General features: G+C 37.2%; 1 protein-coding gene across 1 annotated transcript; it reads right to left on the bottom strand.

Moving 5' to 3' along the window:
• Positions 1 to 1581: 1581 nt before the first annotated feature.
• Positions 1582 to 12287, bottom strand: LOC121733504 (solute carrier family 22 member 13-like). Its single transcript, XM_042123767.1, has 9 exons — positions 12237 to 12287; positions 11814 to 12078; positions 8805 to 8908; positions 7545 to 7699; positions 5482 to 5647; positions 5025 to 5160; positions 3686 to 4000; positions 2295 to 2608; positions 1582 to 1778 (listed from the first exon to the last, which is right to left on the bottom strand). The coding sequence occupies exons 1-9, from the start codon at positions 12242 to 12244 to the stop codon at positions 1583 to 1585; spliced, it is 1659 nt and encodes a 552-aa protein (XP_041979701.1). The 5' UTR covers positions 12245 to 12287; the 3' UTR covers position 1582.
• Positions 12288 to 18759: the final 6472 nt, after the last annotated feature.

The raw sequence follows: 18759 nt of genomic DNA, 5'->3' as shown, positions 1-18759 counted from the left end.
TTGGACCAGCTGTCATCTGTCAATTTCTCCGGTCAAAGTTAAGGTTAAAGTTAAAGCTAAATTTAGCTTTAACTATACTTAACCATAACTTTAACTTTAACCACGCCTCTGGTGCAACCCAACCTTAATATTCGCAATGTCGCGCAGAATTCGCACTTTAAAGGCGAGACCGCACTAAAGCGACACAACATGACACGATGTGACTATCCATATCATTGAAAGTCTGGTGATATTACATTCGTACATTCTAACGTTCGTGACTGACTTGTTCTTTATTTTCTTTCAAGTACAAGAGGTGGTGCTATAATAAAGAGTAATATAATATTTTGTGCTTGTATGATTGGCGATTAATTTTTTTTAATATTGCTAAAGTATACTATGTAATTTAAAGTGTATCGCTCCCTAGCGATGTAATTTACGTTTTAGTACTTATTTATTAATATTTTGATACTGTGTCAATTAGTAGTAAAATATGACGGGCATCTGTTAAATTTAAACTAAATTAAAAAATGTAAATTATTTATACACTTGAAATGTAATAAAGTTATTTTGAAATATGTAAGAGGATACATTTTTGAGCACCCATTTTCCAGTAGAATCTTATTACAGTATTTAGTACCTACAAACATTAGATAATACTTTTTAAAATATATATTAAGGAAAAACAGTTATGTTCTATTTCCTATAAACATTTTTCGTTTGCTCAGAAGTAGGTAAGTATTGTGTAAGCCACACAATAATTACTAAACCAAAAACTAAATTAACAATCCGATTAATCCATCCAGCATCCTAGACAATTAGTGTTGGTTCTCAAATATTTTGTTTACAGTTTAGATATAAGTATAACGCAATACTTACTAATTAGATTTTCCACTTATTTATTATTATCTTGATTTCTTTTGTTTATAAGTATAAACATTATTTATAAAGTCAAAACAATAGAAGCTAAGGAAATCATGCTTGGTTGGTAAATATAACAGCGATGACCAACCCTGTAATAATTGTAAATCGCAATTATACTTATGAATATGAATGTGAATATTATTTAATATTTCACATTTCCAAAATTCCTCGTCGTGTTATAAAACACCATGTTTTATTCTTAAGTACAGTGCTTACGTAGTATTTAATTTAATTAGGAATTTGTACTGCTGAACTGTACAGCAGTATAAAACTGCATACTATTATATGGACGAATTGAAAAGATGTGCAGTAGACAATATATATACACTTAGGTGTAACAAAACTTATTGATAATACTTTAGGGTGTGTATGTGTTTCTTACAAAGATTTACTCATTCAGCGCTGCTACTTTCGCAGTGAACTCTATATAACACTATATTATCTCTACACATCCTAAAGTATTATCACTTAGTTTTGTTCACATCCTCTATATTCTAAGAGTTATTCAATAGCTATAGGAGTACCTCATTACTAATTGCATTTTGATAGAGAGGCCTTCGTTCAGCACTAGAAGATAGTGATAATTCTGATAGATAGCAACAGATGATAGTGATGATGATGATGATTGATGAAGATACATACAATAAATCTCTCAACGATTATATTATTAAAGTAAATTTTAATTTCGTAACCACCATATCAGATCAGAGACCGCTCTTAGTATGTTCCCAATTCTTCTGGGTGGCAAGCTGCGAGGCCGACTCTCTGCAGAGGAGTTACGGTTGGTGCTCGGGTACGAGTGTACCCTGATTTGTATCTCCTCGTGTGATGAGGATGAGTTCTTGTGAGCCGCCCACCGCAATGGTTTGGATGACCTGAAACGTAGGTTATGTTGCCACCAAATGTTAGATTATGTTCTTGGTTAAAAGTGGGCCCCGTGCGAGTTTTTTACGCCGGTTTTTCTCGCTGGGTTAGTTCCCGAACCGGTGGTAGGTACTTGTAGCAACGATGTTCTGAAAGTTTAGTCAGATATAAAACAATTTTTATTTTATTTATATTTTTTCACCGAAATAGTTCATGGCGCCGATACCGTAGGCCGATTTTCCAGGGAAACTTGCCTAGAGACTTTCCCGGCGAACATGATATCTCGATACTTTTTATCAAGCTCTGTGGTGTCAGCGTAAAGAGTTGACAGACAGGTACACTGCAGACACTTTCGCATTTTCGATAATTTCGTTTAGCAATAATTTTTCAAATTCTAGAAATTCTCGTAGCCTGGTAGAGTGTTTGGAGTCCATTAAAATAACAACTGAAGAACCTTGCTAGGCAATTGAGTTCCAAGCTGCTAAATCTAATTAAAACTACTTAATCCTAAATAACAAAACCCATACTCCGAATAGTAATCCATGTCTTGTATGACGTCAGGTAACTCTCTCCCATCGACGTCTGGCAGCATGTAGCACAGGCATAGCAGGACGATGCTCAGCACAATATTCGCGATCATTAGGGAGATGCTATCAATGGCATTCAATAGTATAACAATGGAGGACAAAATGGCGCCGAGGTGACCAGCCGAGTGACAAAACCCGAGGAGTGTAGCTCGGACGTGAGTGGCCAGCAGTCGAGGTGTGATATTCAGTATGATCGCTTGCACCATCACACCGCAAGATAACGCCGTCCACAGCATTATATCGACCGTGGTTTCCTGGAATTGATAGGACATCTGGATGTGAGTCATGTGATAACTGATAAGCGGTTAGAGGAAATTCGTTTAGTTAGTTTCTTTTTTTTAATTGGTCGCAGGTAGGGCAGGGAAATATATAAAAGAGGCTGGCACTCTACATTTAAGGCCTAATTTCACCAACGTCTGTTTGAGTTAAGAGCGTTTACACCTAATTTCAAGTTTCCATACAAACCTGCGGCGGACTATTTGAATTGCTTTGCGTGCAGCGATTTATACTAGTTTTAAAATATTTGTAGAAAAAAAAACAACAAAAGATTTGTTGATATTTAAAAACAATTTTTAAAATTAAAGTGTTCTTCTATGATATGAAGCTATTATTATATTAAATTAAGTTATATTAATAAATAGGTAAAAAATTGTTTTAATTCCTTGATATTTCTTTGATATTTCTCATTCTTTGAATTCAAATTGTATAAAGTTATATATACCTAAACGAAATATTTTTTTCTGCTAACTATTTGCTTAAGGATCTTGTCATTAGGTTATTATTATTTTTTAATTAGATTTGTCGCTGGTTTCGTAAATTAAAAGCTTCGAAACTGATACCAAAACGGAATTTAAGAAAACCTCTGTTAAAGTATCGAGATTAAATGGACAAATACTCTATAAATCGTATTTTTTTCTCTGCTAACTATTTAGACAGTGAAATTTCCTATAAAAATAAGTTATCAACATTTTTATAAAGATAAGTGGTTGATGATTTTTTCAAGTTTAAAAAGTACAGTTGTAAGCCAAATTGAGCGTGAAAGGTGTAAACGCTCTTAATGGCTTGTTAAAATGTCATGTGAATGTTAGTATGAAAAACGAGAGAGGTATCGTGAATTATTCATGATACTAATTCGAGCATTAACTTTAATAGACGTTGATGAAATTGGTACTTAGGATGAATAATTATCAGTAAAATGAATGTAGAGATTCAACAATTTCTTACAAATTACAATGCTAAGTTCCTATTTATGGAATTACTTTTTTCTGAAGTAAATACATTATTAATTAGGACTTAGGACTTTTATTAGTCTATTGGTTAACAAGACTTACTTGGTAAATACTAAGATGAACGAGCAGAAGAAAAGTTTCCAAGAACACAATTATAACCAGATTCATAACAAGCAATTTCCTTAAATTAAGTTTCTTCATTAAACTTATATTTAGGCACATCATTCCTAACACTAAACACAATACTTTTAATATGATATTGCGGTCTTTTTTGTCATAAAACACTCTTATGTACAGGCTGTTCCAAATGAAATAGTAGAGACACCAAAATGCTATGGTTACAATGACTAATGATCGCACATTATATTTTGTGCAAAGTTTCATGCAGTCGCGAATTTCATCCAACACAATGTAGGCCTGAAAGAATAAAATAATTTGCTACTAAGTTAACTGAAAAGTTTTTTTGTACTTATATTATGTAGGTATAGAAAAAAAGGCTATTTTAGATTTGTATTAAAAGGTATAAGTAGAGACGATCTACTCAACATTAATCATAATGGTAGGTATACAAAAAAGTACACAAGATAGTTTAATATGAACTAGTTTATAGAATAATCACTTCAACTGTCGATAAAATGATTAGAACAAGTTGGTCTGGAACTAGGCCATATCCACATTACTCATTCATTACTGTTAATAGGAAAATTGGTGGTTTTAGCGAGAATTCTCGGTGAGGTCTTCCGACTTCGGTTCATTAGCTCAATCCGAGAAATTGTAAAACATGGAAACACGGATGACCTAGGTCAGAGGCCGAACCTTAACTGATCTATCCCGGAAATATTAGAGCGTAACATCGCAAAGGATAGTCAAATTGTCTGTGAAATTAAGCTACTTATTTCAAATTCAAATTTTATACGTGGGAGGGCCATGCTTCGGCATGAATGGGCCGGCTCGACCGGAGAAATACCACGTTCTCACAGAAAACCGGTGTGAAACAGCGCTTGCGCTGTGTTTCGCTGAGTGAGTGAGTTTACCGGAGGCCCAATTCCCTACCCTATTCCCTTCCTTACCCTCCCCTATTCCCTTCCTTCCCATCCCTACCCTCCCCTATTATCCTATTCCCTCTTAAAAGGCCGGTAACGCACCTGCAGCTCTTCTGATGCTGCGAGTGTCCATGGGCGACGGTAGTTGCTTTCCATCAGGTGACCCGTTTGCTCGTTTGCCCCCTTATTTCATTAAAAAAAAAACAGAACCGTGTTTTCCTATCGTGGTATAAACTGTGGGACGAGTCAGGAAACTAGTCTATTCAGTTATCGCCAAAATTTTAATTTTTAATGTAATTTTCTAATTAGCCTTTGGCTAAGACCATGAATAAAATTACTTGATTGTTAACTTGTGACAGGAAAAGTCCGTAAATTGTATCTCATCTCATTATAATTACCTCCTGATCCACAGGTTTTATTTGAAAATCGCTGTCTAAATATTTTTTATTCATCTGAGCTGCTTTCGACAAAATCCTTTCGGCTTTCGAAACTTTTCCCTCGAACAAAAGCCATGCAGGTGATTCGGGGATCCATCTGGAATCAACTCTATGTAATAGCTAAACAGTAAACGAGTTAAAATAATTAATAAAGGAAGAAACAACGCAACTACATAAACGTTATTGCCTAATATATTGTGCAGGCGTTTAAATCACTCCATCTTTTTCAAAGACCTTAGAATCACCTATTATTATTTCTAAAGATTGATAAAAATAAACAATCACAAAACTTAAAACTTTACGTCAGTTAAAAATACTTCATAACTCATCAGTTATCAGTTAACATCTGTTTAAATTCTATTAACCGTAGCATAAAACTCGTCGTTAGACTCAAAGTGAAAATTGATAAAAACATTACCTGAGTAATATTAGTACCAGCACACTGCATACAGCTACTAAAAAATCGAACGTCTCATTGGGTACAAGATTGGCCACGGACACCAGACATACTGCAGCGAGAGTTTGAGGCAGTATGGCGATCACGTTCAACCGCGTCCGCCATTCGTTACTCGCTATTTCACATACTGAAAAGTAGAATTTTGATACAAGAATCCTGGAAAACTAGGTGAAAAGAAGAAGAGTGAAACCTGGAAAAGGTTTCTTTAATTTCGTGAGTGAGTGGAGCAAAAAAAAAAAAAAAAAGGCCAAGTGCGAGTCGGACTCGCGCATGAAGGGTTCCGTATCGGTATAGAGCGAAAGTAGGCAAAAATTGGGTTTCTTGTATGGGAGCCGCCCCTCTTAAATATTTACTTAATCATATTATTAAGTATCTAATTATTAAAGTATAATATAATTAATTAAGGATTTTGTAAAAATTGTAAGTGCCTAGCTGTTACCATTATTGATTACGAGCGAAAAACCTAAAAAAAATCACGTTTCTTTTATGGGAGCCTCCTTTAAATATTAATTTTATTACGTTTCTAGTATTTGTTGTTATAGCGGCAACAGAAACAGTTAAAATTTCAGAAGTCTAGCTTTAGCGGCAGCGGTTCTTGAGTACAGCCTGGAGATAGACGGACAGTCGGACAGATATCGAAGTCTCAGTAATAGGGCTCTCGTTTTTAGTTTTTAACCCTTTGGGTAGGGAACCCTAAAAGAAAAAGAACTATTATTTAATAGTACCTAAGTATGTAGGTAATGAATTTTTCCATACATACTAAATACTAAGGAAGTCAAAAAATAAATAGTCAATGTTTTATTTTACTTAGCTTTTAATAGAGAAGCATAGCTATTCAAAGTCTAAATCTGTCTAAGAGCGTCCATAAATACCATATTATCAGACAATATGGAATTTATGGATTCTCTCTTATTGGAAATATCGGTAAATTCAAAGCATCTAATACAAATTTGAATGTTATTTAATGGGTTTGCTATTTTATGAGGGAATCCTAAAGGTTAACCTTATCGTGGTCTTTTCAGACATAGGTCATTATATAATTCAAGAGTCAAGGATAACCAGAACTAGATAACATCGGAAGCTTTTTTTTCTTTCCTTCTTCGTTTTTTTTGTTTTTTAATAAGCCACAACTTCCAGATAAAATAGTTTTACATTTTTTTTACGTCCGTGGTTTACAATATCTAGACAACTGTCAAAGTTTTACTAATTTTAGTGCTTGCCGAGAAAAATATAAGATCAACCCTTTCACGCCTTATTTGGTTGGTAGAGCGAACTTGCACCCCTTGGGAATCTCAGGATCAACAGGAATTATTCAAATAAAAAGCATTTTGTAACCTTACTACCATGCCGTACACGGATAGTTCGTAATGTTTCGGCACTAAATTACTAAAATACACGTTGACGTAAATTGGCAGTCTCTGTTGTTCGTAAAAAGTAAAAAAAGAACAGAAAGAAAACTAAAAACTGCACCCCTTGGAAATTATTTCTACTTACTACTACTTACTGTAGTGATATAGTCTATACTCTATAGTCTATACAGTATACTATAATATACTATACAGTATGCTACGTTGTTGATATCGGGTGTTTGCTTAATGATAGTTATGGCCAGAGATTAAAAAAAAAAATATATATATATATATATATATATATATATATATATATATATATATATATATATATATATATATATATATATATATATATATATATAAATGGATTTCCACAAAGTTCACCGGGACAGTTAGTTAAGTATAATTCTTAGAAAAAATATAATAGTTTATTTCAAGTACCTTACCTACTCCTTCCTCCTACATTTTCATTATGCTAGACGGAGGATGAAAACGGAAGGGGTCAAAATTAAAATGGCCCATGGAAGATGACAAAGCAAAAATTGATGGCCGTGAAGAAGTCGCCGGGTTAGTTATAACTAGAAGTAAACTAATTATAACTAGCTTTATTAGGAGACATTATAAAAAAACAATATTTAACTTGTAGAATTAAAATTTGAAATAAGTAAGTACCTAATATCAATGCCATAAATATGTTAGCCTGCGAGAACAGTGTCCTCAAGAAAACCAGCAACTGAAACCACACTTCGGAGTCACAGAATACCATCACCACCCGGAAACCCACCTCCGCCGCGTAGCTTATCCACATACTGCACTTCCTTCCGAAGCTGAAATTCATAGGCATTCTAGAAAATCAGTGCCTAAGACAAGTTGCCGTTATTTAGCAACGACTTAAGTTATTAAGCATCCCGTCGTCGTAAAAGTTACGATGACGATTTAAAATAGAATCGGCCAAGAGCGAGTTGGACTCGCGCACGAAGAGTTCCGTACCGCTATAAATTAAAAATAGGAAAAAAATTATTTTTTGTATGGGAGTAATTATTAACTTTATTTAAATATTATTCTTAATTATTAAAGTGGCAACAGAAATGCATTATCTGTAAAAAATTTCAAAACTCTCTAGCTATTACCGTTCTTGAGTTACAGCCTGGAGACAGACAGACGGACAGACAGACAGACATCGAAGTCTTAGTAATAGGGTCCAGGTTTTCCTTTGGGTACGGAACCCTAAAAACGGATTGCTCAGTAGTATTTCCTTGTTTTTGAACTTTGCTATTGTTATTACTAATTAGTAATTAGTGATAACAATTTGCCGCGACGTAAAAGGTGGGAAGTAGAAAAGGCTCTACATTCCAGATTTCACAGTGCAAGGTGAATGAAGGGTGTCGCAAAAGCAGGCAGTTAAAAATATATTAACTAAGGATAAGAGACACTATGAATCTACGTAACGTAATATGCGGTTGGTCGCTAATATAATTTATTTGGTTAGTAATAATAATAATAATAATAGCTCGCACACCGGTTTCGGTGACGGTGGCCGTTTTCATTGAAACCAGGCCAGCTACGCAGGAGTAATTTTATAGTGCCCAAGTATGTGCGCAGTACACAAGAGCACTCTCTATTCCTTTACTCTCATAACCCAGTGGGACGGACGACCGACACGACTGGCGAGAGATCAGGCGCAGGACCGACTTTTTACATGCCCATTCGACGCAGGGATCATCTTACTTGTCAGACAATCAGGTGATCAGCCTGCGTTGTCCTAACCAAACTTGGAAATAACATGTTTCCAACGCGGGAATAGAACCCACAACCTCCGTGTCAAGAGCCGCGCTCTAAACCACTAGACCACGGAGGAGTTTGGTTAGTATGGAAAGCATTAATAAAAACACTTTTGGGCGTGCTTAGGTTATATAAAGAGCATTTTTTCACCTGTCCGAAATAAGTCCGAAAATAACGCAGCCGAATATTGATCCTAGTCTCGATATGACGCTTGTAGAGACTATTTTTACTTTGGGGTCGCAAAACATAAGCCACTGGAACATCAAATAATAATCATTTGAAAATATAATTATTGTTTAGATACTATTCTGCCGTCCTTATCATAAAAAGGGCATCTGCATGGCGGCAACTTTCGAGTAATTCGCGCCTTAAGTTTTATTCCTTTTTTTTATTGTCCCTTGGAAACTAACAGGAATATTCCAAATATTTTTATTTTGTTTGGTGCCTTTAAATGTTAATTTTGCATATGCGATGCTATATTTACATATTTAGTTATTTTTAATATTTTTAAAGAAGGAAAATTGTTTATGACTAGAAAACATGGATTGCAATAATGTTAATTTACTAAGCATAACCAACGCATGTGTGACAGTTGCGTTGTTTATGTCTAGGAAATGCACAATTGTGATGCTTAAGCTTAGCAAAGATAAGGGAATTACTTACATTTAAGTTGCACATACGATCAATATGACTAGCAAATAATGATAAGATCAGCTCACATGCATTTTTTTGTAATCGAACAAAAAAGAAAAAAACTTTAAATAATCATGCAATCCATGAACCGGTACATTATTTCTTAACAGGCCCCATGTGCACTGGCATTAAAAAATATTTTTTAAATATTGAAGTGTGCTCTTAATTTTTACCTGTACAATGTATACCTAAGAACTGTTTCTTAAAAATATTAAAATTAAGACAAAATCTAAGTGGTCGTATTAAGTGGCCGTAAAGAAGTGCCCTATGCCTGTTAAGGAGCTCTCTGGCGATTTATAATTTGTTTATTATCCCTATTTTTACTTAGGAAACTGCATACTTTGAACTTTGATCTCTTTCTCTGTCGTGTGAGGTAATGAACTATTCACAAGAATTGAAGAATTTTGAATACTTACCTAAGATTACTGTTTTGTAAGCGTGTAATTACCACACGTAGTATCGACTAGAAGAATGTTATTTTTGTTGAAAATAAACCTAATAATTTACAATTATATTTTTACTTCAAAATCATCTCTTGTATAATGGAAACAGTGTCCATATCATACTACCGCCAGACGGGCATAGGGCATATAATTACCACTTACTTAGAATAATGATTTTTACCAAAATGAATTGTTTAGTAAAAAATTTTTAACTTCAAACGAAAGATACAAATATTGGTAATAAAAAAAAAAGGTTTTATGTATTTTAAAAACAGATAAAGATCACTATAAAACTCCAATAACCAATTACCTAGGTGGTTGATAAATCGTACTATGTCTGATTAAGGGTTAATTTATTAGTTGTACTTAGTTTATCACAATTATTTTCATGGCAATTCTTAACCTTATAAAAGTTGTACTAAAATATGACAAAAAAATAAGTTGTACTAAAAAATAAAAAAAATATAATATTATTACTCAAAGAAAACCTGATCTCAATTATTTTAGTCATATTTTAGTACTTACAACTTTTATTAGGCTAAGCCCCAATTTCACCAACGACTGTTAAAGTTAACGCTCGAATTAGTATCACGTTACTTACCTCTTTCATTTTTCTTATGAATGAAAGAGAAGATATGACATTTTAACAAGCTGTTAACACTAACATACTTTGGTGAAATTGGGGCTAAGAATCGCCATGAAAATGATTGTGATAAACTAAGTACAACTAATAAATTAAGCAATAATGTACTGGTTCATGGATTACTATGCACCTATTTAAAGTTGTTTTCTTTTATATTCGGTTACAAAAAAAAAATGCATGTGAGCTGATCTTATCATTCTTTGCTAGTCATATTGAACGTACAGTTCGACAAAGCTTTAAACGAATAGGTATGTCAATGATGTCCAATGGGCGCTGCTGGTAAAGGAGAACTGTCAAAAATGACGTTTTTGTATGATAGCAGCGTTAGTTCCTTTTCTCGCCACGTTGATTTAAACCTTTGTCGAACTGTATGTGCAACTTAAATGTAAGTAATTCCCTTATCTTTGCTTAACATAAACATCAAAATTGTGCATTTCCTAGACATAAACAATGCAACTGTAACACATGCGTTGATTATGCTTAGTATTTTATACATCGAAATTCTAAGTAAAATAGTCATAAAAAACGCATGTTTGCTTATGATGTATATTACTAGTAATAAGTTTGGAAAATATCACATACGCTGTTTATGACTAACAATAAAATGAAAACTATAGAAGATATTTAAAAACGAGTGATTGATCCTGGTAGATCTTGTTACAGCGATTCCGAATATACTAATAACTCAATTTCATAAAAAATGTCGATTGCGTTGTTTATGCTTATCACGGCAGTATTATTATATACGTAATACGTATATATTATTTTGTTTTTTTTTTTTCAAAACAAAATTCAATTTCTACAAACATCTAGGACTCGGAAGTCTTCTACCTTAAGATATTTTTAGAAAATATAAGACTGCCTTGACACAGCCTGGCTTATTATATTATGGCGATAAAATTATAATAACGATGAGAACAGTATTCCAAATAGACTAATAAATTGAGTTTTATGATATTTGGCGCTATATATGTCTAAAGTCCAAAGATACCGCCAATATTATAGTTTTTGTTTATAAATAGAAGTAGCTGGTAAGATTCTTAAGTGGAGCTTCTCTATTTAGCTAGGGTAGAGCAAGAATAAGTTTTGACGCTGTTTGATTTTTATATCGCTTTTATTCGCAAGTTTTTTTCAAAGGTACTTGCGTAAAAGTTATTGGAGGGGGCACTGCCGTGCCCCCAGATTTGTTAGTGACAGATTCAATAGCTAGAAATCCTTAGATAAATGATTCAATCATTTATCTAAGTAGATATCTTTAATCTTTGAACGCATATAATCTTTCTAATTTATGAAAACAATGAATGAATGGAATGAACGAAAAGAACAAAAGTTCAACCTATATATCACTAACCTAACCCAACAAGTTTTAAAAATACCAACCGACTTCCTAATCCAAACGAGTTCTAGGAAATTTATTTGCCACCTTGTACACTTCTCTCGAGTTGTTTTGTTCCCAAACTCACATAGCGAGGCGTTACTCCGTGGTTCTATACATTCTGCTGTCGGCTGCAGGAGGAAGGCGTCTGCGTATTGGTTCATGGCTGGGATGACCATGCAGATGGTACACATGATAGTCACCAGCCACTGCCAGGGTCCTATCACTCCGATTACATCTGTCGTGATGTCTTCATGAATCGTGCCGATCCTGAAAACATAATTGCGGACTAAGGAAAGAGGGAGATAGTATAGACACCTTATTAAACTTATTATTATTAACTATTAATAAACTTATTAATAATATGATAACTATAAAGCTGCTATATTATGTAATTTGATTAAAAAAGAAAATAAAGGATAACTTACCTAGACATTTTCCAAATAAATTTGTCGTCAAATATTTAGATGGCTTGACCATCTTGATTTAGGTAGTTATATTTTTAAGTTCACTGCATCCTTATTATAACTCCAATGAAACTAAGATATTGATGTCCAAGTGATACAGATATACCCTCTACGAGCGTGTAGTTTTTAGTGCTACATTTGTGCTACGAATCACTACTTTTGCCATTTATTTTCGTGATGTTAAGAAATTGATTAACATTGTAACATTAATATTTTACAGGCGATGATCGGCATGACAGTTGTTTAGGCTCTAGATCAGAGGTTCCCAAACTTATTTTGTCCATCGCCCACTTTAAGAACTTTATTTTAGCGCCCCCATTGTTTCAATTTAAAATGCATCCTGATGAAATAATCACCCCCCAAGCCTCTACACCGCGTTGCAACGCAATTTTTTTCTGGGTCCCACACCCTTCAGACCTTCAGTGCCCACAAGGGGCGTCATCGCCCACTTTGGGAAAGGCTGCTCTAGATTAACATACAGCCTGTGGAATACTGTAATAAGAAGAATTTAGCCGTGAATACGATGCGGGTAAAAACAATATACTTACAGATAATCATTTATATAATAGCGTAGGTCATGGGTACGACAAGACGAGTTATAGATATTGATACGAGTATTAAAGATTTTGAATATATTGTTACGTGCTAGGGTTCGAGGATTTGGAGAGAAAGACCTGGTGACTCTCTTGAAGACTTTATTAACACTGCACTAAACACTAGGTCACAACACTTAGCACTAAGTCCAAACACTAATCACTAGGTCCAATCACTAAGCACTATCACTGTCCTAGGTCGTAGCCAAGTCGCAGGTTTCACTGGTTCACTCACTATTGATCACTTGTGTTCACTCCGAAATCGCCCCGAAGATCGCTCAGATCGAACTGACTTGCCGGGCCTGCCTGCGGCTCTTTTTATATGGCGAGACGAATTCCAGAAATTTCCCGATTCACGTAAACAAGTAAACAACCGTGGGAAATTTCTAGGAGGCTCGGGCATGTACCACAATAAAACTGCCGTCCTTGCGATAAGTGCAGTAAGTTGAATTTAATTTAGACCTTATGGACTCAGTCATAAGGTCTAAATTCAAACACGCTAACAAATAAAGGGTAAACACGTAAACAAACATTAGACCTTTCTAGAAGGTTCGAGTATGTACTTGCGCACCTGATGCCGTACCGTAACACTACTCCCCTCTTAGAGATGCTCGTCCCGAGCATCATTGTTACTGCCATGGTAACGCGCCACGCTGTTCCTACGACTACTCCTGGTCTGTGGTCCCTTTACAGCAGCGCAAGGAATACATCTGTGGCACCAATCCTGCACATCATCTCTCCAATGCAACCAGAAGAATCGTTCTCGCACTTTCCTTAGCATCCTCTTGACGCCTAGATGACTCCCTGATACGCCCTCATGTATCTCGCGGAGAACATCTGGTACTCTTGCCCTTGGGATAATTATCTGAAAATAGAACTCTCTGCCGTTAGCCTTCTGCCATTTCCGGTAGAGTAGTCCGTCCTGAAGTATCAGACTGTCCCATTGCTCCCAGTACGCCTTAGTGACAGCGCCAGTGGGTGCAACCTCACTCCAGATTGGTTTTATGTCACCCCGTTTCTTCCATGTGATGATGTGCCGAAGGTCGTCATCTCTTTTTTGAGCCTTTCTCATAGCTTCATTCTCCATGTGCCCCAAATTACTTGTTCTCTTTGTTCCGCTCCGTGCCTGGAAGGTAACAGTTACCGGGGCTTTCTCCGCGTCATCCAGTACTCGCCCCTTAGTTCTGGATTCTATTCGTTCCCCATGATTCCGGGTAGGGGACGAAACCGCTTGCTTCTTCAACTCCTCCATTTGTTCCTCGATCCTTTTTATCCTTGCCATCTGGGTCTTCTTCTGCGGACAGTTTAGCTGAAGATGGCCCCTCTCACCACACTTATAGCACATGGCTTCAAGTCTTTTCCTCGTAGAAGCCTTAACTTCCTTGACTTCTTCAGAGACCTTGTGGATCTTATGGGTCTGCCGTATGTCATGGCGCACAGCCTCGACTTCCAAAGCATGCGCTAATGCTTCCTTTAGCGAGGTATGGTGACCAAGTCTTACTGCAGCCCTGACCTCCAAGTCTTTGATTCCGTCGACAAATCCTTGAACAATATTTGTGTCGACCATCTTGGTGTCGGCTCCTGGATATGCCTTCCTGACGAGTTTTTCAATTTCCAACGCCCATTGTTGAAGTCCTTCTCCTGAACGTTGGACTCTGTCACGCAGTTGGGCACGGAACACGTGCTCCAGGTGTCGCTCCCCGTATCTGGATTCCAGTGCCTCCATCAGGTCTTGGAAACCATTTCCCGTATGTGGCAGTGCCTCCAGAACCGACACAGCTTGCCCTCTGAGTGCAACAGTGAGAGCGGTCAAGCATTGCTCCTCCGTCCATCCGTTTGCGGTAGCAACAGTCTGAAATTGCCGACGATAAGCGTTCCAAGAAGTAGTGCCGTCGTACGGTGGCACCTTTACTCTTGGTCTTTGCGCCACACCAGTGACTCCACTAGACACCGCAACTCCCGTAGTTTCTAGGCGCACTACTCTCTTCTGTAGTTCTGTGAATCCGGTTTTCAAATTTTCCACAACCGTCTCTAACCCAGTAACTCGTTCTTTTATTACGTCGACATCTTTACGAAGCTTAGTCACCGTGTCACTGACATCCTTTATAGCGAATAGAGCTTTCTCTTGGAGGTCCTTTTGTTGCTCTTGTGATTCTCGAATCGCTCTGATTTCAGCACCGAGCTTGCGTTCTTGTGACTCTTGTAAAGCGCCGAGCTTGCGGTCTTGTGACTCTTGTAAAGCGCCGAACTTGCGGTCTTGTAATTCTTGCAGAGCCTGAATTAACCCAATTAGGCTTTGTAATTGGGGAGCCACTTGAGGGGCCGCAGAAGCTACGGGCGATGCATGGTGGCTGGAGCCAGTAGGCAGGGATTGAGCAGACGGAGCTCGGTGGGCGGAGCTAGTGGGCATGGCCTGAGTGGGCGTGGCCTGGTGGGCGGAGCCAGTGGGCGTGGCCATGCCCAAAGTGGGCGGAGCCTGAGGGGCGTGGCCAGTGGGCGTGTCCCGGTGGGCGGAGCCAGTGGGCGTGGCCATGTCCAAAGTGGGCGGAGCCTGAGGGGCGTGGCCAGTGGGCGTGTCCCGGTGGGCGGAGCCAGTGGGCGTGTCTTCTGCCAAAGTGGGCGGAGCCTGGTGGGTGTGGCCAGTGGGCGGAGCCATGTGGGCGGGGCCAGTGGGTGGGGCCTGTCCCTTAGTGGGCGGAGCTTGGTCCCCAGTGGGTGTGGCCTCCGCAACTCCTCTCTCGGAGTCAATGGCAGCAGCTCGCTGCGCCCTTGTCCTGACACTCCCCTTGAAGTCCTCTCTCGGAGTCAATGGCATCTCCAAATCGCACTTCTGACACCAGTTGTTACGTGCTAGGGTTCGAGGATTTGGAGAGAAAGACCTGGTGACTCTCTTGAAGACTTTATTAACACTGCACTAAACACTAGGTCACAACACTTAGCACTAAGTCCAAACACTAATCACTAGGTCCAATCACTAAGCACTATCACTGTCCTAGGTCGTAGCCAAGTCGCAGGTTTCACTGGTTCACTCACTATTGATCACTTGTGTTCACTCCGAAATCGCCCCGAAGATCGCTCAGATCGAACTGACTTGCCGGGCCTGCCTGCGGCTCTTTTTATATGGCGAGACGAATTCCAGAAATTTCCCGATTCACGTAAACAAGTAAACAACCGTGGGAAATTTCTAGGAGGCTCGGGCATGTACCACAATAAAACTGCCGTCCTTGCGATAAGTGCAGTAAGTTGAATTTAATTTAGACCTTATGGACTCAGTCATAAGGTCTAAATTCAAACACGCTAACAAATAAAGGGTAAACACGTAAACAAACATTAGACCTTTCTAGAAGGTTCGAGTATGTACTTGCGCACCTGATGCCGTACCGTAACAATATCTAACTTGTATACTCAGTCTTTTGCTATTGTGACTATACCTAAATACCTAGTTGTTATTGAAATTTGAACTTTTAACCCGTCGATCGTGGAAAAACGAGACAAAATAGAATTTCTATTGTGTCTCGGTCACCAGTGACGGCAGTGACCATATTATGGGGCTTGATGAACTTTAAATTCTACTGTTTTGGCGCCTAGTTCTCATTTCAGTGCGGTATTTTTTTTCACTGCCTTCATCTTTCCCGTCCGGTGCCTATCGCTTAGATTAGATCCAGCTTCTGCACATGGTCAACATTTTGTATCTTTTTTCCCCTTTACGCTTGTGCCGGAAGCTGTTATCAATTTTTCATGACTCGCATATTCTCTATCAAAAAACAATCATAACAGTCGTTAACGCCGCCTCAATGTTATCATAATACATTAGTATATGCAAATATTATATATTATATAATCTATTCTAATAACATGCTATCTAAATTAAATTACAAATATTATAATGACTAGATATACATTTTGAAGATAGCTTGAATCTGACAACACAACGTTATTATCACTCATATCACGTACAACTACGTGACCTTGAATGCACCACACGTCAGCATAAAATGATGAAACAATTTTTTATTATACTTTCAAAAATTCATCCTAATGAAAAGCTTATTGTACACTTGTAGTCGTTTTGTAACAACATCTAGAGAAGTATACTCGAATGGGCTTCTGAAAATGTTCTGTCTTTGTTGATTAAAATAATTATACTTTTAGTGGAACTTGTAGTTTACGTAGAAGAGAAAGAGAAGTCATGATATTTCACAGGATTTATGAATGTTTTCTGATTACGACAAAGTGATTATTGAGGTGTAATTAACAAGGGCGTCGCCAGCAGATGGCGCAGGGGGGGCAAGTTGACTTTGGCTAAGGTTCAGAAACCTAATTTTTTGGTGCTCACATGGGTTGAGGAAGGATGTTTTGGGTCAGAAAAACCTCCTCGTGCCACTTCCACGTATAGTGGTCGTTGTTCGCATTATATTTGGTAAATTTTTTGGAATCTCTGGTGGGGGGGGGGGGGGGGGGGGGGGGGGGAGGGGGCCCGCTGCCCCTCCCTGCCCCCCCTTGGCGACGCCCTTGGTAATTAACATTACACTAAATCAAAGCTGGGGCGAGTCGTAATTAGTAGACGTGTTCTATCAAAATGATATTGTATGAAAACAAAACTGTATCAGAATAAGTTATCTCACTGATTTAAATTATCTATAATTATCATTATACCTACCGATACCTAATATAGTAGAGGTATCAAAGTAGTTTTGATAACAAGATGGACTTAAAAAAGAAAACCTCAGCATTTAATTCATAGTTTCATCTTACCGCCCAAATTAACATAGATTTAATTTCGCCCACGAAAGTAATTTATGTTAGTCGTCGGAATATAATTTATATAGTCATTTGTGTTAATTATTATTTTAACGCTGGCAAGTGGCAAATAAATTTTATACGCCGGATATGACAAACCAAGAATCACTCGTCCATAAAACCATATCTTTTTGGAAACTTTTCCACTGGCAGAATACTGAAGGCGAGGATAAACCCCAATTTGTTATTCCGTGACTCCCGGTTTACCTAGTTCCAATATAATAACGAAGTGTTAAAAAATATGAGATATAAAGCACAATATTTAAAATACCTTAAACCATTAACATTTTAATAAAACGTAATACTTTAGCTGTAATTAATTTATAAACTCACCTCCGAATTAACTAGGATAATTATACATTTTATTTGAATAAATTGTTAGTAAATCTATATTAAAATGTCTTTAACCGAACAATTTTGTTTCTTAATGTTTATTTCCAAAGATATTTAAAAAAACATGAAAAATAGAGAAGATCCGCCCGAGAACCTACAGTTTTATGCTAAGCTAAAATGAATCTTATTGCGATGCGTATACGCTTGGTCTTTGGACAACCAAAGACCAAGCGTATCTCAATCCAAAACGATAACCTTGCACACAAGTGCACGGTTATCGTTTTGGATTGAGATTAATCCCCGCCTTAAGTTGGTAAGTACTTATTTTAAACTAGATGTCCCTCACAGCTTCGCCCGCGTAAATTGGGAATTTTACGGAAACCGTACATTTTCCCATAAAAAATAGCTCTTATGTGACATTAGAGCTATTTTTTATGGGTAAATGTACGGTTTAGTTATGTCCCTACTCCCTTCACTTGGTCTACTCTATATATCTGTGCCAAATATTGCCATAAAAATAGCTCCAGTAGTTCGTAATCTATAAATATAAAACACAAAGGTGACTGACTAACTGATTGACATAGTGATCTATCAACGCACAACCCAAACCACTGGACGGATCGGGCTGAAATTTGGCATGCAGGTTAATGTTATGACGTAGGCATTCGCTAAGAAAGGATTTTGATAAATTCCAACTCCAAGGGGTTCAAATAGGGGATGAAAGTTTGTACATAATAATACTTCTTAACGCGAGCGAA

The sequence above is a fragment of the Aricia agestis genome, chromosome 14 (genome assembly GCF_905147365.1).
Source record: "Aricia agestis chromosome 14, ilAriAges1.1, whole genome shotgun sequence".
Taxonomy (NCBI): domain Eukaryota; kingdom Metazoa; phylum Arthropoda; class Insecta; order Lepidoptera; family Lycaenidae; genus Aricia; species Aricia agestis.
The sequence above is the reverse complement of the archived record's forward strand: the minus strand, read 5'-3'. Positions and strand labels throughout refer to the sequence as shown.

Coding starts and splice junctions, on each gene's coding strand:
- LOC121733504 (XM_042123767.1), bottom strand. Junction 5,161..5,481: donor CTGGTACTAATATTACTCAG/GTAATGTTTTTA, acceptor AGTTGATTCCAG/ATGGATCCCCGAATCACCTG. Junction 2,609..3,685: donor TTCATCTTAGTATTTACCAA/GTAAGTCTTGTT, acceptor TATCAATTCCAG/GAAACCACGGTCGATATAAT.